The 22,500-nt window shown below is 45.2% G+C and overlaps 1 protein-coding gene across 4 annotated transcripts in view; it reads right to left on the bottom strand.

The window, feature by feature from the left end:
* Positions 1 to 1,958: 1,958 nt before the first annotated feature.
* The window catches only part of LOC100464796 (C-C chemokine receptor type 3), a 30,796-nt gene continuing 10,254 nt past the window's right edge, over positions 1,959 to 22,500 (bottom strand). Inside the window, exons 1-3 of one of the 4 annotated variants that reach the window (XM_034658180.1) lie at positions 20,965 to 21,180; positions 16,621 to 16,676; positions 1,959 to 5,024 (exon numbers count right to left, since the gene is read on the bottom strand). In XM_034658180.1, coding sequence (XP_034514071.1) covers positions 3,935 to 5,014 — 1,080 coding nt within the window. In that variant the 5' untranslated portion in view covers positions 5,015 to 5,024; positions 16,621 to 16,676; positions 20,965 to 21,180 and the 3' untranslated portion in view covers positions 1,959 to 3,934. Of the gene's footprint in view, positions 5,025 to 9,151; positions 9,352 to 16,620; positions 16,677 to 20,964; positions 21,258 to 22,500 lie in introns of those variants that run through there. The other 3 variants (XM_002912761.4, XR_004624676.1, XM_034658182.1) reach the window with 3 other exon arrangements.

Genomic DNA, 22,500 nt, shown 5'->3' with positions numbered 1-22,500 from the left:
ACTGTTAGCCTTTGGCATCGGAGAGCAGCATTTGGCTGGTATACCACCTAACCCTATTTTGTGGGGACCCTGCTTCCAGGGTCAAGGTAGGACTAGCCTGGGCATTGAAGCAGCTTGTCTACAGACCTCACATCCCAAGTTCTCCCCCACAATCTGGTCTCCCTTGTCGTGGCTATGCCTATCAGAGCCCCAGATCCCGGGCCGCGGCATGGGTGGTCAGGGATCAGGAAACTTCTTCTGTAAAGGACAAGAAGATAAATTACTTTAGGATCTGTGGGTGATCTGGTCTCTGCCCCAGTTATTCCACTCTGTCGTGATAGTGCAAAAGCAGCCACACACACTTTATAAACATAAGAGCGTGGCTGTGTGCCAGTGAAACTTTATTCACAGAGCAGGCAGTGGGCTGTTTTTGGCTCGTGGGTGGAAGAGACCAGTGGATGGAGAAAGACGACACCCTAACTCTACTGGGGACTTACCGGGGCAGAAATGGAAGAAAATCCCAGTGAAGTTCTTGAAAGCCCACAGTTCTGAAGGACAGGAACCTGCTTTGTTAAGCATCAGACTTTAGAATTTTAGCTCTGGAATTTGAAGGAAATCTCAGAAACTCAAGCTGGAGATGGATCGTCTTTTCTCAACATGCTCAACATGGCGGAGGAGGGGCAGGGAAGTCAGCGCTGAGGCATGTTCGAGACCACCTGCCATTGTCAAGGTCACTCCAGGCTTGCCACAGGGGGTCCTCCCTACTGCACTTTTGTGCCTTTGTGCCTTCCCACAAATTGACCCACCTGCCTGCACACCGCTCTCACGCCCACCCTTTGCTTCATGGAAAGTTGTTCACGAGCCTGTTCAACTATGTGGCCAATGTGTTATCTATCCCTCAAGCCCTCCCCGAGCGTGCCCAGCTGGCTTCCGACATCCAGCATCCACGTCATGCTGCCTGGGAGCTTTGTGCAAAGCTGGGTGGGCCTCTGTCAGAGCCAGGCAGGCCCGAAGTGCCAGAGGAATTAGCATCCCCCAGGAGCCGCCATCAGCCAATGACTCACAGGGGTGCAGTGTAAATACCCCGACCTCCTTCCCCCTCCGATGGGACTGCTGAGTGTGAATGACAGTGTTGCCAGGAGTTTTCTAGTGGTGTTGAGCTCCAGTCACCCCCAGTGGAAGGTACTTCATAATGAACCCTTTGTTGGCCTCTCTCCATTCCTGTCTTACTTCCCCGCTCCCTACTGGAGTTCCCTGCACTTTCCAAATAAATACTTTGTTCTCAAATCCTTGCTCAGGATCTGCTCTTGGGAGAAGCCAACCTAGGCAGAATGTGACTTTCTCTGGGTACTTTTCTTCAGTGCTCCTTTCTACCTCCTCCGGCAGGAGAAAGCACCCATCGTGTTTCCTTAGAGTCATTGGCTTCGGATGAGTCCCTTCCACCGAACAGCGAGCGAGTTTTCTAGAAGTGGGTCTTATTCATCTTTGCATCACTGGCATTTTCCCCTAGTCTGTCGTACAGGGTTCAAGATGTGTGTTTGCTGGCCACCGGAAGCTTGATGTGGAGGTAGAATGGATGCAAAGCGGGCAGGTGGGGGGATCAGTGCTGCACGGCTGAGCCCATGTAGCTGCTATGAGCTGTGTGTGGCTATTTCAATTAAAATTGAATACAAATTAAAAATCCAGTTCCTCGGTCACAGTAGCCACATTTCAAAGGCTGCATGTGGCTAGCAGTGATCCTATTGGACAACACAAGTATAGAACATTTCTATCCCTGTAGTTAGTTCTGCTGAACAAGGTGGGGCTGGAGGGCCAAATGGAGCACACTGAGTCCGTGATTTGGTAATGTGCCCTACTGTGTGGGTCACAACGCTCCTAAAAGCTTTCAGGGACCTACGTATATGACCAAGTACCGATATCCTGCCACTCGTGCTCACCTAAGGACAGACGCTGCATCACAAGACAAGAGAAACCCGTGATGGATAGTTAAGCCTTCAGATGATTGCTTTATTTACATTCTGGTTGAACCACAAAAAAAGACAAAAGGTACTGCAGAGTTTCCAATGCCCTTAGAGCTGGTAGAATGGATACCACATCAGAAGAGCAGCCTTGCTTTTTTTTTTTTTTAATATGTAATTCTGAAGTTTTGTTTATGTTTTCAATTGGTAACGGTCCCACAGTTCAAAAACCAAAAAGCACAAGGGTATTCAGAGAAAAGTCACACCTCTCCTATTCTCCACCCTCATCTCTCCCTAAAGATAACCAAAAGCTACTGTTTTCTTTCCTATCCTTTAAGGGATGGGCAGTGTACCCAAGCACAGTGAATAATCTGTTTTTTATTTATTTATTTATTTATTTATTTATTTATTTATTTATAAATAACATAGGATACATTCTGTTTTGTCTTTGCTTTTTTTCCCCCAGTCAATTCTATATCACTCCCGGGGCTTTGACCCTTCCTGCACCGCTGTCTCTTGGCCAAATTCTTCTCTAGATTCTTCTGGCACCTCTCTTATTAGCCACTGACCTCTCCTTGCCTCACACACGTCCTTCTCTTCTAACCAACTCCCTGCATGGTTCTGGGGTCTCTACTCTATCCTGTGTTACCGGATTTATCTTCCTAATGCACCATGGTGATTATTCTTCTCCCCTGCTCTAAACCCTTCAGTAGCTCCCTTTGCCTGCCCAACGAAGCCCTCCATGCTTTGCCTGAAATCCATGGCCCATCCCAAACTGCCCACCCCACCCTCCTGTCCGCACATGTGCACGCCCTCTCCCCTCACCTCTGTATTGGGCATTCCACTGGCTTCCGGTGCCTCCCCCAATCCCCGCCCTTTCCAAATCCTGCCCTTTTTAAAAGACCTGCTCAAAAGCCACTTCTTCCTTAAAGGCTTCCTCCCTCAGATTACAGCTGGGAATGGTCTCTCCCTTCCTGGCCCAGGCAGAGCATTGAGTGGGCTTCTCTTTGTTCTGGAGAAACAAACACCTCCTACCAGATGAAAGGTTTTACAGGGCAGGGATTGTGTTTCTCTTACGCACTTTTTGCATCGGTCACTTTTTGCATCGGTCACGTAACCTAAAGCAATGTTGTGCATCCTGTCTGTATCACCTAAAACACAGCTGTTGGATGAATGGTGAGTCAGGTGCTTAAGAGCAAGGTGAGTGCACATTTCAGGGCTCCAACAAGTTTCTGCAAGCAAGGTCGTTCTTCTCTCTACTGAGAACACCGAATTCTTCTTCTTCTACTGAGTTGCTTATACGAAATCTGATCATTTGGTGTAAACAGGAAATCCATTCACTAATCAGCATACTTGGGGAGCACCTGGCTGGCTCAGTCCGCAAAGCATGCAACTCTTGATCTCCAGGTTGTGAGTCCAAGCCCCACGTTGGTTGTGAGTCCAAGCCCCACGTTGGATGACTTAAAAATAAAATCCTCAAAAAAAAAAAAAAAAAAAATAATAGGAACAAGAGGGACATGCCATTATGTTGCTTGAGAGTATATATACATAAGCTAAAAAAAAAAAAAAGAGAGAGAGAGAAAAAAGCCTTTCATCAAGCAAGGACAGAGCTAGGCATGGTAAAAGGATTGTGATTGATATATTGTATTTTGTGAAATATGTTTCATTTATGCAATAGCTGGCTGAAGTTAAGGTTTAAATGTAAAAGGATTTACCTGTTAGTAGCTGCATGTAGTAACTATCTAACATTCGGGGCATCACAATGTATGTAACTCTTCAGAGAACCAGCAAAGCTCTGCGTTTCCAGGTCGACAGTAAGTGAACTGACTAGCCAGTGACCCCTGGTAATGCCTGGGCCACGCACTATACTGACACTGTTGTGTATATATCTTAATGTCTTTAAGAGTTTCAGCATGCAGCTGGAAGTTGAAAGGGCTGGTGTCGAGGTCGATGTGATTGACGTAACATGTTTGCTTCATGGGTCCAGCACATAGGTCTTAAAATACAAATGACAATTCCTGCTCCCCTGTTGATGGGGATGGAGAGCTGGCTCTGTCTGACTTCTCGCTGGGAAGGAAGGGGATGTATTTGCTCAGGTAGGTGGCCACGTGCCTGCGGAAAAAGTGGCAGAGATGATTCCGGAACCTCTCCCCGACGAAGGCGTAGATGACGGGGTTGACGCAGCAGTGCGTGTAGGCGATCACCTCTGTCACCTGCATGGCCACGTCCAGCTGTTTGCTCTGCTCACAACTGGCCTCAAAGAAGATCGTTTGAAAAGCAGAGAGAAGGAGGACCAGGTTGTAGGGTGTCCAGAAAATGAAAAAGACCACCATGATGACAAAAATGAGCCGGATGGCCTTGTACTTTTTCTTACTGGGGCATCTCAGCAGCGTTTTAATAATTCCAGAGTAGCAGACAACCATGATAAGCAGAGGCAGAGCGAGACCCAGGATATTCATTCTCAGAGCATGGAAACGCTTCCATTTGTCTTCTTGGTCTTTTGGGTAAAGAGGCAAGCAGACAAAATGTTGGCCCTCGTCTTGGGACTTATGGAAGATAAACTCAGGGAGGGCTGCTAGCCCTGCCAGGCCCCAGGTGAGGACACTCGTGATGACACCAAAAGTGACAGTCCGGGCTCGAAGGGCAAACACGGCGTGGACGATGGCCAGGTACCTGTCTACAGTCAGCAGGATGATGAAAAAGATCTCGCTGTACAAGCCCACATAATAAAGCCCGGAGAGGAGCTTACACATGAAAGGGCCAAAAACCCACTCATTCCACCCAGTGTAGTGAACCCAGAACACCAGGGTGAATAGAAAGAGCAAGTCCGAAATAGCCAAGTTGAGCAGGAAGATGTTGGTCATAATCTGGAGCTTCTTGTATTTCGTGAGTATCAGAACTACCACGGCATTGCCCAGCAGCCCGACCACGAACACCAGGGAGTACAGCGGGGGCAAGAACTGGGATCCCAGCTGCTTGATGTTGACTTTCTCACACGGCAGTGAGTCCTCGTAGTCGAACACCGTGGTCTCCGTAGACTCGTCCATGGTCTTCATCCCTGCCGTGAAGGCCTCCATTATTTTGTCCCTGTGATAGGAAAACAACAACGAGAGCAAAAAACACCAACCGCACAATTAGGCACGATCAGCCTTGGTGAACCACACCCACTGATTTATCCATTTACCCACGAAATCACAGGCGGTTTAACAGCCTCGACATTTAAAGTTTCTTCGGCGTGTATTTCAAAGGTATGTCAGGGATGCTGGGTGGAAGTGGCAGGAACGAAAGACGTGACGTTTTGAAAGCGCAATTCGCCATGGGAAAAGACACAGAAATGTGAGGGATGGTGGTGAAGAATGGAGATGTTGATTTCTGCAAGCGTTTGAGGGAGGAAATACAAAGCAGGAAAAAACAGACTGGGGAATGAGAACAATAATATTATGGTGATTATTATTGCTGTATCTTTTCAGGCATTTTGAGTTCTATGTATTATAGTTTATATACGACTTTCAAAATCATCTTCCAGGGGCACCTGGGTAGTGCAGTCGTTAAGCGTCTGCCTTCTGCTCAGGGCATGATCCCGGTGTTCTGGGATCGAGCCCTGCATCAGGCTCCTCTGCTGGGAGCCTGCTTCTTCCTCTCCCACCCTCCCTGCTTGTGTTCCCTCTCTTGCTGGCTGTCTCTCTGTCAAATAAACAAATAAAATCTTTTAAAAAAAATCATCTTCCCTATTTAAAAACCAAATGCCAATAATAATAATAGTAATAATAATAGTGGTTGTTATTATTACAAATAACCTCCCCTCTCTGTGGTCCCTTAACAGGGCGCTGTTCATCACAGCTGATAGGGAAATCGAACCTTAAAGAAATTTAGTAATTTCCCCCAAATCCTCTAACAAGTAAATATAAAAGTTTAGGCTAGGTCTTCAGTATCTATGAACAATTTTTTTCTCACTCGATTCCAATGCAGTGACTTGCAAGTTTACCTTTTGAAGACTTCACCGTTATAATTATCATTAACTAGTGTGACACAGTTCTAAGCAACAGTAACCCAGGCTGCTGCCCTTTACCTGCTCCTGCTAATGCTGAGATAAGCCAGTCCTGTGCCAAGAGCAAACCCCTTGGAGTTCCTCCTTCATAAACGGAGGGGTAGGCCAATGGAATTTCTCAGCAGATTTGATATTTTTTCAAACTAGGATCCCTAGGGCCAGTGGCTGCTTTTCTTTTCTTTTTTCTTTTCTTTTCTTTTTTCTTTTCTTTTCTTTTCTTTTCTCTTCTTTTCTTTTCTTTTCTTTCTTTTCTTTTCAAGATTTTATTTATTTATTTATTTGACGGAGAGAGAGACAGCCAGCGAGAGAGGGAACACACGCAGGGGGAGTGGGAGAGGAAGAAGCAGGCTCATAGCAGAGGAGCCTGATGTGGGGCTCGATCCCAGAACGCCGGGATCACGCCCGGAGCCGAAGGCAGATGCTTAAAGACCAAGCCACCCAGGCGCCCCGAGTGGCTGCTTTTCTTAAGATTACAGACTTTACTGGAGAAGAAGGAAAAACAGACTAAGAAGGAGTTCCACAGAGGGCAGTGAATCACTGCACTGTTTCCTTGGAAGAAGTCCTACTGTCTTTCTTCTTCCTCTGAGGAAGGGACAAGTGTGAGGACATGAATATATGTCAGTGGGCATTTCTCAAGGTAAGTCTTAGAAATGCAATAATTGGAGCCCATGGCGAGGCATTATCTTTTCTTCTTAATAGAATACTGGGACCCCAGTGGTCAGCACCTGTCAGGGTCCTGTGTAGTCAAAGGGAGAATGGACGTGGGCAAGAGCCATTCCCAGCCATTCCTCTCACCAGCTGTAGGACGTGGGTGAGAGCTGAACTTGGAGCGTTGCTTACTTATTCCCAAAATGAGGATCATGATACCAACTGAAGTTATGTTCAGGATCAAATAAGATAAAACAACAAGAACAACAACTGTATAAAACTGGTAGGAAGTGGGACTGAAAGAAAAGCCATGGGAAGCCATTTCATATAAAATCAGGAAGGAAGTCGGGGCTCTTGGACAGAACTTGATCTGTTTCCACAGCTCTGTCTTAGTACACTCCACTGATCAGTAACACATCCAGGCTTTTGAGGTGGAAGACGGGACTGAAAACAACTGATTTGTATGATCGTATCAGCCTTCTTATTCCTAACGGCATAATGCACAGCCGCTGAGAAAAAAATACCCATTATTTTGTCTGTTACATATTCACAACCACAGAGAGCATCCCTCTCTAAACTTTAGCAGCTAAAGCAAAAAAAGAAAAAAAAAAACAGAGCTGCCTGCTTCAGACGGCAAAAGCATAGTAACCTACACTTCGTTATTTCTATTATGTTTCCTTTTCTCTGAGAAGGATCTAAAAACAAGAAAACAAGTCAAAGTAAAAAAAATCGCTAAGGTTTTGTTTGAGGCTATAATTATGTCTTTAATTCATGTGCCCACTTTCAACACGACCACAGTAAAATTATGGACTCTTTTTGGGGGCTCTCGAGTGCAACACACAGGGAATCCACATGCAGGTTCTCTGCGTCAGAAGCCAAGTCCTTGATTACTAGTTACGTGGGTCAGAGATATGAAAACTGAAATGGTTTTCGGTCCACATCAAAATGACTGTTTCGGTCTGAAATAGTCAAGAGGTTTGAATAAGGCTCTTAAAAGTGTCTTTTTGCATTTTGGAAATATGGTAAGAGAATAGTAAACAAACAGCACCAGTAATAAAGAAAGGCAAAAACAAATTCCCAAATTCCCCAAATTCCCCCATGCAGTTTACCACCGGGGCCGTTTCTCTGTGCAGATATGCATACATGGATACAAGTTTCACCAAGACAATGAGTTCATTGTACTTTAGCTGGTTCACTAAAAAATTGCTCACAGGACAACTCAGCTGTGCAACGCAACGAAGGTACTTTCGTCTCCAAAACAATTTGGATCTTACCAACTTTCCACTGGGAAGCAGGAAAAAGGATTCACAAATTTTAATCCAAAGTGGTTTAAACTTAGCCTGACCCATTCATTTGAAGGATGACTTTAGTTCTGCTCATCCTCTTTACGTTGCCAGCTTATTAATTTGGGTCTATCTTCTCATGGGTCCTTCCTAAGATGGCAGTGCAGATATGGGGGAAGGGCCAGCATGGGCAGAGGGGGACGAGGGTGCCTTGGTCTCCTGTTGGTCTTGTTTCTGTGGCTAGCGTCTGCTGAGAAAGGACGACCCAGTCCCAACCCTGAACTTTTGGCTGGCATCTGCCGCTTTGTAGCTAACGGCCTCGTGATCTACTCATTCTCAGTGGTGTCTGGGCACCGTGACCTCTCCAGCTCTGGCTGGAACGGAGGACCCTCTCTGTTCCTGCCGCAGGATGGGGCTTCTGGCCCAGGCTAAGCATCTTCTCTTAGACAGACACACTGCTCCTTGACTCCATGTTCATACCAGGTACAAACTAAGGGACAGTCAAGGGTACAAACTAAATTATTTTTCTGCCTGACCACCAGCTTAACCACGCCGGCCACCCATGAGGGTATGGAAGTGACTTGCAGAGAGACATCATCCCGGAGGGTCCCCCTCAATTGATCAAACAGCCCTTCGCAGCCCCCAACTCTGGTCAAAGCCTGGGTGGGGAAGATAGGAAGCTACAAGCATGACTGCATCCTTATGTGAGCTTTGACTCTTCTCTCACAATTCCTGGAGTCGGAAGGAGACGAGCCCTCCCCCCTCCCTCCAGATCTTCCACGTTTACTGGGTAATATGTAGTGGCTACTCTCCATGGGAACAAGCAGAGTTCTACCTTCACCAATATAAAATTTTAATGAATGTGGCAAGGCTGAATGGAGAATAAACATCTAGAATTAGAGATGCTGCTTCTTCTTCTTTTTTTTTTTTTAAGATTTTGCTTATTTATTTGAGAGACAAAATGAGCAGGGAGGAGGGGCAGAGGGAGGGAGAGAGAGAGAAGCAGACTCCTTGCTGAGCAGGGAGCCCGACGCGGGACTCGGTCACAGGACCCAGAGATCGTGACCTGAGCCGAAACCTAGAGTCCGACACTCAACTGACAGAGCCACCCGGGTGCGCCTAGAGATGTTTCTTTAGAAAATATATTGAAGTTTGGAATGCCACTGTAATCATCCAAAAAAAAAAAAAAAAAGAAATTGTTGCCTCCCCATTGCTGGGGAGGTTGGAGNGGTGAGGTTGGAGTGACCCTGGAGCAATTATACGTTCCTGATGCAACATAACTTGGTTCAATAAATTTAGGAAATCGTGTACAGAGTAAGAAGCAACAAGATACACATGGCTTTGATCCAGTGGTTCTACAGCTGAGAAGTGACCCTAAGGGGAAGAAGTCCACCAAACCAAAATAGGATGTTCACTGCGGCCTCATTTTCATGATCTAGAGAGACAAAGAAACGGAAACAGTTTAAATGTTTGACAAGTGAAGGAGACTTTGGATAAATTGTTGTCCACTTAACGCAATAGATTATTATGTAGTCATTAATAAAACTAGGTTTGGCAGGGCGCCTGGGTGGTCCAGTCCGTGAAGGATCTGCCCTCGGCTCAGGTCATGATCCCAGGGTCCTGGGATTGAGCCCCACCTCGGGCTCCCTGCTCCGCGGAGAAACTGCTTCTCCCTCCATCTGCCTCTCCCCGCCGCTCGTGCTCTCTCTCGCTCCCTCTCTCTCTTTCAAATAAATAAGATCTTCGAAAAAAAACAAACCCAAAAACTAGTTTTGGGGGGGAATCTGGGAGGCTCCGTCCGTTAAGCTGAAGTGTCGGACTCTTGATTTCAGCTCAGGTCGTGATTTCAGGGTCCTAAGATTCAGCCCAGTGTCAAGCCCCGTGCTGGGTGTGGAGCCCGCTTTAAGATTCTCTCTTCCTCTCCCTCTGCCCCACTTTTTTCCCCTCTCTCTCTATCTCAAAAAAAAAAAAAAAAAAAAAAAAAAAAAAAAGANAAAAAAAGGCAATGGGCACATAATGAAAATAGTTGTAGAAGGGAAGGGGATGGTGATCCTGTTTAAAGTTGCAGGATGTGGAATTTTCCTACAGTCCCTTAGCCATTAAACCGTAACAAAAAAGCGAGCGGCATCCAGCAGACAGTGCTGGAGATTTGGCAAACACATTCTCTAAAGGTAACTGGGTTGAAAACGTGGGCAAATGACAAGACGAAGGGTTTAGTCATCAGAACCTGAAACCACAAACTGAGATCTAAGACACTTGAAGTGGAAGTCACACTAGGTAGAGCCTTTGAAATTTGTTTTAAAGACCTTACGGTTTGGTTCTCCTCCATCTTGGGTGGAGTTAACGGGAAAACCACCAGGCCCCCGGGGGAGGGGCGATTTTTCTTAGAAATGGCTCTGTAGGTCCTGAGACCTGAACTGGCTGGGCTCCACGGAAGGCTGAGAAGCCCTTCAGATGACCTGGCACGCACATGCTTGTGGATATGTGGGCGGTGTAGACACCGGCTCCCAGGATGCTTCCAGGTTATCCGGTGTGTAACACTGTCACTGCCACATTTTCCTCCTTCCCACTCTGTGAGTCTTTTGACCAGATGCCGAAGGTGGAGGAGAACCACGGGGCCCTGCTCTCCTCTCACTGGCCCCAGACATTCAGCCTATGTGGCTGGACCCTGCGTGTAGATGTACCCGAGTAAACATGGGTTTACACTAATTCGCACCTCCCTGCCTTTGAAGGAGAGGAGATGGTTTCCCTGCACCCTCAGACACCTCCCCGATGCAAGCCGGACGTCTCCTAATGAGGGTCCACTCAGAGAGCCTTGTTCAACTCCAAAGACATCCCGCATAAAACCAGCGAGCTGTGACCCCCACTCCTTTGTCTTGCGCACCAGTCCACACAGTGCCTCTGAATGGAAGAAATACTCATTTTTCAGCCTGGGTCAAATAATGCATGATATGGTCAAATTCTCCGGTGCATTCTTTTTTCCTTATTGTCAACAACCACCTGCTAAGGGACAAAAGAGTGGGAAGAAAATGGTCTCTGAGTTCGGGAAGTTTACTTTCTTTACGCATAACCAGTGTGAGATGAGAGTCAATATGATAATGGAGCCTTCCTGAGGCCAAGCACTTTACATATGTTTGTTTGATCTCACAACTTCGCAAGGTAGGTTTGTATATCCCCATCTTAGAGATGAGCAAATAGAGGCTTGGCAAGGCTCGATCCCTCGCTTGAGGCTATTCCGTGCACGGCAGAACTGAGACTTGATCCTGTGTCCTTTTGCCCTAAAGCCCACACTCTCATTGCCTTGGGGTTCCATTTTAGGGAGGACCTCCACATCCCGAGATCATATGAATGCTTACATATATTTTGGTATCTTTGTGGTCCCATGTTTCATGCATATAAATCTCTAATCTGTTTTTAATTGAGTTTGATATGTGGCATGAAATGCATTTCCATTTTCCTTCACTATAAATGGGTGAATAACCCCTGCGTCCTCCGCAGGCTGGAAACGTCACCTTTGTTATATATTCTATAATATTCCTGATTCTATTTGTGTACTTTACATTCCACTCCTCTAGTCTCTTATTTTGGTGCCAGAAACACTCTTTTCATTACTTGGATATATTAGGTCTTTTACGTAGATTGTCTGGTTACGCGGCTCTCTTTCATTGTTCATTTCCAAATGTGTCTTGTCAGAGTTTTCTGTCCTATTAGATAAACTTTAGGATCATTTGGTTAATTACTTACAAAGATATACTTTTGAGTGGAATTATATTACATTTATAAATAAATTTAGGGAGAATTGATAACTTTGCAATATCAAGTTGTCATGTCTAGAAACATCATATGTGTATTTACTGTACTTACTACGGTTCTTTTAGTTATCAGTTTTGCACATTTCTCATTGTTTTTATCTATCGGTTTTGGTTTTTTCTGAGGTTACCTTGAATGAGATATTTTTTTTCCCTAATGAATTTTCTGATCAATGGTGGGTATGTAGGAAAGAAATTACTTATTTTTTTTTTAAGCTGATCACCTTACTGACTTTTTAAAATGATTTCCTTTAGGACTCTTAAATAATCACATTAGCTGTGAAACAGGGCTGACATTATAACCTCCTTGTTTATATTCCTCCTTTGTTTTTCTCACCTTGTTGGTTTTGTTGGAATTTCCACAGTGATACTAAGTAACAGTGATTCTTGCTTTTAATGGGACATGATCCCCCCAGCCTTTCAAAGGCTCCAAAGCACAGACTAATTAACAGGCCCTTCATTGTCCTCTAGGACAGTCTAATGTTGATCAAAGCTCTTGAGAATTTCAGTAAGGCTCTTCAAGAGTGGATGGCAATTTAAAAACTAAATCATTGGACATAAGCCTGAAAAAAATAAAAACAGGAGGCTTTCTGAATACTTGCGTTCTTTAGGGGATGAGAAAATTAACTTTTTTTTGAGTTACACCTGTTTAATGTTCTTCCCAGAAACTTATTTCATATGATTTACTTTTCACGACAGCTGTGAGAGGTAGATGTTTTATTATTCTTATTTTATGGCTGAAGAAAAAAACTGAGCTCAGGAAAAAGAAAAATTGAGCTCAGAGCAATTCCATAACTTAATCACCCAGAGAGCCAATGGCTAAGTTGGAACTTGAGCCCAGGTGTTCTAGGCTTTCTACAGCCGCACCTGCCCGTCAGCATCCACCCACTGGGTGGGGACCTTTGGTGTGACAGCGAACACCTTTCTCAGTTTCAGGACCGCTTCCTCACTATGGACGTCTACTGTACGTGGAAGTCATGACCTCCCCCCGCCCCGCCCCCGCCATAGCATCAGTGCTACAGCCTGTGGTCTATGGCAGCCAAAGCCAGAGATGCTCTGAGCTGATCGTTTGCAGGACTTCCCGAGCTTGTCTGAATGCTTTTAGAAGTAAATGCCCACGAGCTCTAGTCAGATGGGTGAAAAAAAGATACTGCTGATTTCAGATCCATTTTATAACAAAACTTCACTGAAGTAGAAATTCGTTATGCTACTAAGGGAGAGGGCTGATCCTTGACAGTAGGCGGAGTTGGGTTAAAACCAGGCATGTCAGATAGAAGACCATGTGCTGAATGATATTCCAGTTTAGTGAAGTCACTGATCTGGATTGCGTGTGCGTGCGTGTGTGCATGTGCGTGTGTGTGTGTGTTTGTAAGTGCTTTGTCTCTTTGAGGGGATCAGCCTCTCACATGAACTTGACAAATCATCCAAAGAATATAGAGAAGAGAGCAGGTGTGAAGTCACCACCTGTCACCCTGTCTCTACCTGCCCATCTGGAAGAGCCCTGCCCACGGGTGACTCCCAGTGGGAATCATTCCTGCAATAAACCTGGTGGTAAGATCAGGTCCTGGGCCCGAGACCCTTTCGACCTCATTGATATCTGATGCCAAGAGAATTCATAACTATAAGATTTTCTTTCTTATGTATCCCTTGTCCTCCTCAGTATAGGATAATGATTCATTACTGTGTCTGAAGAAATGACTGTGTGACCTAGAGCAAGTAACTTAACCTCTCTGTGCCTCAGAATTCTTATGCATAACATGGTGATGAGAAGAATTACTGCCTCATGGGGTTCTTCAGCTGTTTATTCAACAATTACTTATTAGCACCTATGATAGGCAAGGCACCGATCCAGGGACACAGGCAATGTCAGGGACCAGAACAGACCAAACTTCCTGACTCCATGGAACTTTATTTCCTAGTTGGGGACACAGAAAATAAGTAACTAAAAACAACAGGGTCTCAGATGCTCATGAGTGCTACAGAGAGAGATAAAGTAGGAGATGGGGAAAGGCCATAGGGTGGGGTTGGAGGTGGGAACTTTTAAATTGGAGGGGGGTCAGCAAGGAGCCCAGTGAGGTGATATTTGAGAAAAGAATTGGGAGAAGTGAAGGAATGAGTTGGTATCTGGGGGATGGGAGCTCCGGGACGAGAAATAGCAAGTACAAATGTCCTGAGACAGCAGAGTGCCTGGGTATGTTCTTAGAAGCGCAAGAAGCCCAGTGTGGCCAGAGGAGGAGTGAGGGGTGAGGATCTGGAGAAGGTGTCGGAGAGACGTGGGGGAGGAGTGGGCAGGGGTTCAGAGTAGCTGTGCAGCCACTGAAGAATTTTGGCTTTTCTTTGAATCAGGTGAGGACCAATGGAGAGTTTCCATTAAAGGCGTGACAGGATCCCGTTTATATTTTATAAAAACTGTTCTGGCTGCCGTGTGGAGAACAGACTATGGAATTAAAGTTAGAAACAAGAGACCAGTAAGGAGGCTGCCGTGATAATCCAGGCAAGGTGTGACACTGGATTGGACGTGGTAGTAGGAGCAGAAAGGCGCGAAATAGACAGATTCTGCATAAATACAAAAAACAACAAAGGGGGTGTTGACAGATTGGATGTGAGGGAGAAATGGTCAAGGCTTAGAGGCTCCAAAAGTCTTGACCTGCACCACTGGAAGGATGGAGTTGCCATCAGCTGGGATAAAGAAGGCTGGGGCATGTCAAGTCTGAGATGCCTGTGTGCCATCCAAGTGGAGACGTCTAGTAAGTAGGCATCTGGATATATGGCTCCAGGGGAGAGCTCTTGGCCAAAGATCTGAAGTTGACAGTTGTCGTCATACAGATGGTGTTTAAAGTCGTGAAGTGAGTGTAGATAGTACAGGGTGGCGTTCGCAGGTCTATCAAAAATCAGAGGTCAGAGGAACAAGGAGGACACAGCAAGAGAGTCTCAGAAGGAGTGGGCAGTGGGAGAAACACCAGAAGAGCTGGTGTCCCAGAAGCCAAGCGAAGAAGGTGTCAAGGAGGGAAGAGTGGTGTGAGGACAACATGAGCTAACACATGCGAGAGCATCTAGAACAGAGAACCGGGCAAGTGTGTGTCAGTTCTGCTCCCGCCCCCACCCACTGACCTCTATTTTTCAAGTTCTCAGGGCTTTTCGAAATTTCTTAAATCTTGTCCAACGTGGTGTAATATGACTTTAGAGGAGCAAGTGTCTCTTCCGCCTAAACAGAAATGTTTATCTTTCCACAAATATCTAGTCGGTAGTCCATTACCCAAGGTTCTAGAAAACCTATAATGATTGATAGCCAGTAGTTTGTTTTAACCGTATATTCCAGCCTTCATTAAAATCTTTAGTTACTCTAAATGAGAAGTTTGAATTTCTACAGACAAGTGAGGATCTCAACCAAATGAAAGAACCTAATGGGAACCCCGGATTATATTAATTCACTTACTCACTGACATGTCCAATGGAAAGATATCAGAGGTCGGGTTATCCTTCACAAAGATGACAGGTAGGTGTAAGTAGAGATAGATGATGATTGGTAAATATGTAGATAGATGATAGATCAATCGATCGATCAATCGATCTATAGATGAATTCCCAGAAAACTGAGGACAACCAGGAATAAGAGGGAGTTCTACTGGGCATTTCATTCTGACCACCTTAGGATGCTGAGAAATGATCACTTCCCTTAGTCTGCACACAACGCTTCCATTAACTTAATCTATATTTATATGAAAGAAGTTGTTTTCTTTACAAGAGTAACATGTTTATTTCAAATTACGCGCTATTTGTGATTGAGTAGGTAAAACACACAATCGTATGGTTCAAAACATAATACTATGAGAAGATACACAATAAGAAGTCTCATCCTACTTCATCCCTGCTCACCTCTTCCCCACCAAGAACTGTGAAGGGTCTAAGATCTTACCCTACAGGCAAGCTAACAAGCAAGCCTGCCACTTGCTCACAGATACCAGAGGAAAGCACACGACAATCAGATAAGAACAAAGGACTTGTAACGGCACAGCAGGCATGTGGCTGGATGTCCTCATGGGTCTCTGTGCTGCCAAGTTGCACCGGGGCCATGTGGGGTGGCCCGGGGCCGCTGCACACAGCAGGCTTGCCTCACAGCTGAGGACTCTGAGTGTAGAAACCCCCAATCTTTTACATTGGGCTGACCACAAACCCGCCCATTCTTTGGCTGGGAGGGAAACATTTCCATATGCAACTGCAGACAAACATAAATATATTTTCTAATCTTACCCTGTCGGTTGCATAAAAACAGAACATTACATTCATCATCATTCACCTTGTTTTTTTCACCTCACAACATAAGTTTTTCTTATTCTTTGTTACCGCTGTTGCAAATCCATTGTGTGGCTATTCCAGTTTATTTAGCCAGTCCCCTGTAGACACTCTTTGTTATTTCAAATAATGCTGCAATTGATAATCTTACACGTGAAGGTTTTTTTTTGAAAAAAAAACCAAACAAACAAACCACAAAACCCAGGGGCACCTGAGTGGTGCTGTAGGTTAAGCGTCCGACTCATGGTTTCAGCTCAGGTCATGATTTCAGTGTTACGAGCCCAGTGTCAGACTCCACACTCAGCTCAGAGTCTGCTTGAGATTCTCTCTCCCTCTCCCTCTGCCCATTCCACTTGTGCTTACTCTCGCTCTCTAAAATAAATAAATACATCTTTTTAAAAAATAAATAAAAATTAAAAAATAAATAAAAATTAAAAAAAACCCATCCCATGCTAACTTTATGGTCCACTAGAATTACAGGTTAGCATGTGATGGGATTTTCAAGTGGTCTAAGACCACCTCCAGAGCGCTGTGCTAGGTCCCAGGCGAGACATTTAATGTGAACATTGTGCGACTGAAATGTAGGGGAGAGGAAACCCTACCCGATAAAGATGAGTTGAAGGAGCCAGAGGTGTCCCTCCACCCAGGCGAGAAGACACTGCAGGGAGGAAAGAGAGCAAGATAGTGGTGTGTAGATGAGAATCAGAATGTGATTCCCAGCGGTGCCCTCCAGAACCCGCAGAGGTCGTTCCAAGAGGCAAATTCAAACCCTACATCAGAAGGAGCTTTGCGAGCAGGATTACCCAAAATGAAATGGGTGCCTGTGAGGCACTAAGCACACTGTGACCCTAGCAGAGGCTGGGGGGCTGCCTGGCAGGGACATCACAGAAGGGGATTTCCACAGTGAGAAGAGGTTTGACTCCAGCGGTGGTTATCAGCCCGGACTGCATGGTGGGAGAGCTTTTGAAATCCCAATGCAAGGCTGTACCCCTGAGCAGTTAAATCAGAATTTCTGGAGGTGGGATCCAGGCCACAGTGACTCTTAACGCTCCCCCACTCTTGGATGAAGTGACATGAAGTCTCTCCTAAATTTTATGAATCTGTTTTCTGTCTCCAAGTTACATACCCTCCAACCTCCTTAAGCTTAGGGGAGAAGGAAAGTGGGAAATGTAGGAGTAGACTGAAGAATGTCAACACTGTGACACAGCAAACCCGAGAGCTAATTCAGTTTTAGTCTGTATCGGTAGATCATCCAGAACAAGAGAAATCTACCCACGTGATTCTCCATCCACATCTCTACCCAGATCCCCCTTCATTTATCCGCCCAATTACCTATCCAACTAGCTACTCAAATTGCTTCCCGCCTACAGTTAAGCCAGGCCTCCCACTCCTTTCACTTTGTTTTGTTTTGTTTTACAGAGAACCTGGAGTAGTCAGAAAAAAAAAATTACCTGGCACAACACAATGCAATGGAACTTCTCCGCAGTGATGGAAACGTTCTGTGTCTGTGTTGTCCAACAAGGCACCGCTAGCCAAGTGGCTGTTGGGCATTTGAAATATGGCTACTGCTATTGAGAAATGGAACTTTTCATTTTATTGAAATTTAGTGAATTGAAATTTTAGTGGCCACATGTGGCACGTAGTCATCATACTGGACAGGGTGAAACCAGTGACTCGTGCCTATATAATGCGCGACAATTAATAGCTGCTTAATAAACACTTCTGAAATGGACACAAGGATGGGCCAGAATTATTTTTACTGTTTTTTACTGTGCAGACTCCACCTGTTAAATATTATGTTCTGTCCCAGGTACCCCATTTTAAGAGTGATAGTATCCATCTGGAGTATAGGACAGGCCATGATGAGAAAGGTCCAGAAACATCAGAACATCAGCTATAGTTGACAGAACTCCGAATGTTTTGTATGAAAAATACAAGTCTTCTAATTCTTAGCTTAATATTAGTTCCTCCTTTTTTTTTTTTTTTTTTTTGGCCCGTGTTTGTATCTCTTTGGTCTGGACCAAAGTTTTCTAATCTTTTTTATTTTTTTAAAAGATTTTACTTATTCATTTGACACAGAGAGAGAGAGAGAGCACAAGCAGAGGGAACAGCAGAGGGAGAGGGAGAAGCAGGCTCCCCGCTGAGCAGAGAGCCCAAAGTGGAGCTCCATCCTGCAACCCTGGGATCATGACCTGAGCCCAAGGCAGATGCCCAACCGACTGAGCCACCCAGGCGCCCCTCTAATCTTTTTTTTTTTTTTTTTTAAAGATTTATTTATTTATGTGAGAGATAGCCAGCGAGAAAGGGAACACAGCAGGGGAATGGGAGAGGAAGAAACAGGCTCCCAGCGGAGGAGCCCGATGTGGGACTCGATCCCGGAAAGCCGGGATCACGCCCTGAGCCGAAGGCAGACGCTTAACGACTGCGCTACCCAGGAGCCCCGCCCTCTAATCTTTTTAATTAAAGGTTTGAATTAGACAATGTTTTAGGTCCCTTTGAGATGGAAGAGTCCCTTTGAGACAGACTGATGTGATAGTTTTTCCTGCAGAGGAGGAAGTCGACTCCCCAGAGCACAGCAATCTGACGACTTTGGAGGAGACCGCATTTAACCCCACATGGGGAAGGGCTTGCCAGGAACTACCAGGTTGCCTGGTAACAGGACAGACTGCCTGGCGAGCCAGGAAGCTCCCTCCCTGGAAACACACAAGAACCTCTCAAGCTTGAAATCATGAACCAATGCAATCTTCTTGCTAGCGGCAGACACATCCCAGCACTGTGTTTTAGGGCAGCATGTGGACTTCCACAACCGCCGATCGTTATCATTAGTGACTGGAGCAAAGGCTTCACCCCATCCTCGGAATGTGGTCAGTTCATGTTAAGTGGCTTGGTTTTATCCACCTGCCAAATGATTTTGGATATTTTTACCCACTTCCTTGTAAGAGGTTAGATTTACTCCCTATATTTCAACATCAGGTGTTTCAAATGTGGTTGAATTTTAATTGGATACAGGCTGACATGTTATGTAGTTGAAAGAGACGATTGTGAAGAATATGTTTTCATAGGGAAGGCATGACTATAGTCAAAATAATGTGGTTGGGGTGTTCAGCATGACCGGAGGGCTCAGCTTCCTGGCCATTCATACTACCACCTCCACCTGGGTCATGGAGAAAGAACTGGTGTCTCTGCCTCTTTTCTAGGTACCGTGTTTGTTAGAATGGATATCACACTTTTATACCATTTTTTGTATTCTGACGTTTTAAACTGTATATCTGCACCTCGTTCCATGTGGTTAATAATTGTTTGAAAATGTAATTTGTAGGGTCGCCTGGGTGATGCCGTCAGTTAAGCGTCCAACTCTTAACTCTTGGTTTCGGCTTGGGTCATGATCTCAAGATCCTGGGCTCTGTGCTCAGCATGAAGTCTGCTTGAGATTCTCTCTCCCTCTCCCTCTACCCCTCTCACTCATGCTATCTCTCTCTCTCTCTCAAATAAATATTTTTTAAATGTATAATTTGTAAAGACTCCAAAATATTGTGTAGATATTCATGGTTATATAATCATTGTCTTATTACTATGTGACCAAGTTGTTCCAGATGTGCACTTTTATAAATAATGCTGCAATAAACATCCTGTATTTTTTTAAAATTATTTCCTTAAAGTAGATTTCCCAAAGCACAATTTCTACCTGTGATCATATTTCTAAGTCTGTTGATGCATTTTGCCATATTGCTTCCAGAAAGTGTAGAGCAATGTATATATATTCTTGGCACTCATAGTTGATGGTGTGGGTTTCAGCAAGCATCCATCAACACCAAGAAGACAGAAAAGAAAAAAAATTGGTCAATTATATGGCAAAAGAGATGTCATTATTGTGTAACTAATATCTATTTAATTACCGATAAATTTTTTTAACTGTAATTAGTAGTCATTCGTATTTCCTTTTCTGTGAATTATCAGTTTGTGCCCTTTACCCATTTCATTCAGCTGGGTACATCTGCTTTTTTCTTATTGAGTCATACGATTCTTCCCCCAGGAGAAATAACTCAGCCTGCATGGTTCAATGTCATCCTCACCACCTTCTGAAAAGAGTGACAAATACCCCCAAAGCTTCCATGTACTAACGACGCCATTTTCCCATCACCCTCCCCGAAGACGCCTGTCAAACAACAGTTAACTTCCATCCTCATCAATCTAAGTTTTCCTAGAAGATTAGAAGGGCTTTCTATCCCTGTCCTCTAGTTACAGGTCCAGGAAAAACAGTCAACCTTGTAAATCCAGACACAAAGACCAAATCAGTTGATCAACTGATTCATCTCATTGCCTTAGAGTGGATTTTCAATGAACACTTAAAAAAAAAAAAAACCATTATACACAAACACACACAAACACAAATTGTATACAAATGTAATATATAAATGTATGTACACACACATATATATGTAAATTCTATTTTCGCTGACCGTTTCTTGCAAGTCAATATCCATAAACACAAAACTACTAAGTGTAATCCTTCTGGATTGGTCACGCTCTCAACAATTGAGAATTTATGAAAGCACGGGGAACACCCTGGGGGCACAACCAAGGGCATGTTGACTAAAGAGGTATAAAGGGCCAAGTCAGGATGACTGGGAGAAGCAAGCACATCATGGTAATGGGTCGGAGAAAAGAAAGGAAAATGGGAGAAAAGCAAGAAGAAAATGGACAGATGTCACAACAAACTCTCCCACTTTGGGCCTGTACTACCTACTAAATTGCAGTAAGGCCCCTCTCCTCTGCCTTCTCAGTCCAAGAGCCCTCCTGGGAGGTACGGCTCCCACCTGCCTAAACCCCTCTCTCCAACTCCTTGTTCCTAGAAACCCGACGGTCTACCCAGAAATCACGTCTAAACCTCTATTGCATTTAATAAGTTCTTGCCCAGATGAGAACAGAAGGAAGACAAGAAGTACCTGCTACTTTAGAAAAGTCCGTTATGCATCCAGTGACAGCTAAGTTCTCACCACTCGTGAAATGAAGATACCATCTGATCAGAGACATAAGTAAGGTAGCAAACAATACGGCTTCCTCTTTCAAACAGACTAGCTGCTCAGGTTTTGCAAGTGTTCAGAAGATATCGAGTTTGGTACGGTTCTTCTTTTCTACCATGGACATGACATTCTAAAGCCCTCAGTTGAGTAATCGTCAAGATGAGCGCTGCTGAGGCCAACAGCTATTTTAGGGGTTCTGCATTCTCTTGACAGTGTTCTCCCCCCCCACCCCCGAAAGTGGAGATAGTTCTCAAACAAGCATTGCCTTGACCCGGGGAAGGCAGGGTAAAAAGCAAAATCGAGTGACAGATGGTGACCACATCTGACAGATGATGGTAAGCGTCACATCACATATAAAATGGTCGAATCACTATGTTGTGCACCTTAAATGAATGTATCATGGTATGTCAATTGCTCTTCAGTACTAAAAGGGATTTTTAAAATTTTTATTTATTTATTTGAAAGAGAGAGTGAGGGAGAGAGAGCAAGCACAAGTGGGGAGAGGGGCAAAGGGACAGGGAGAAGCAGACTCCCCACAGAGCAGGAGGCTGATGCAGGGTTCAATCCTGGCACTCCAGGATCATGACCTGAGCTGAAAGCAGATGCCCAACCGACTGAGCCACTCAGGCACCCCAATACTGAAAGGATTTTTTTTTAATGAAATCAGAATTTTGGTGTCAAAGGGAACATGTGGACTGCGGGATACCCGAATTATTCTACAGAACTCAGCAGGAGACTTCAATGACTCAAGGTGGAGCCCAGGCTCTGTGGGATATATAGGGCTAAGCACCCAGAAGCTCTGGATAGAACACCGCTGTGACACGTGCCTGCTCTGTGTGCCGCCGTGTCCACGGGACCTATCGTGATCCTGGGCACAGAGCACGCGCCGCCCAACATTTGTGGGAAGAGCTCTGATAAACCGGCTACGTGGACGTGTCGGTGAAGTTCAGCGAGTGTATCACACGTCTGCTACGTACGCAGGACTGCACTACCTGCTTCCAAGGGTAAAGAGAGAGGAAAAAGCAAGGACTCTGCCAAAGACGGCTCACAGGCATCCTGGAGGCTGGAGTTTGAGGGAGCTTGACAGCCAGCTTTCAGGGTCAGGTGGGTCCTAGCAGCCCTGCCGGAGCAGAGTTAGAGGAACTGGAAGCTTCTAGTCTGAAGAATAAAATAGGAAGTTGTTTTACATTATAATGGAGTTGGCCTTTCCCTGGGGCTCTCTAAGGCCAAAGTGCAGAGGCCTCCGGGAGGCAGATTTCTGCCCCAGAGATCTAGAAGTCACAGCAGGGGGTCCTGCCAGGGAGGCCCATCCTGGGAGCCCCCTGAAGAAGCTGGGGGTGCATAGCCAGGGGCGCTGTGCACTCACCCCTGTGAGGGCAGCTGCCCGGGGCCCGGGGCCAGCCCTCCCTTCCCCCTCAACCCTTGCCTGCACACCAATGGTCCTGGGTGAATGAATAC

The sequence above is a fragment of the Ailuropoda melanoleuca genome, chromosome 4, assembly GCF_002007445.2.
Source record: "Ailuropoda melanoleuca isolate Jingjing chromosome 4, ASM200744v2, whole genome shotgun sequence".
NCBI lineage: Eukaryota > Metazoa > Chordata > Mammalia > Carnivora > Ursidae > Ailuropoda > Ailuropoda melanoleuca.
Note: the sequence above shows the minus strand (reverse complement) of the source record. Positions and strands in the feature narration are given on the sequence as shown.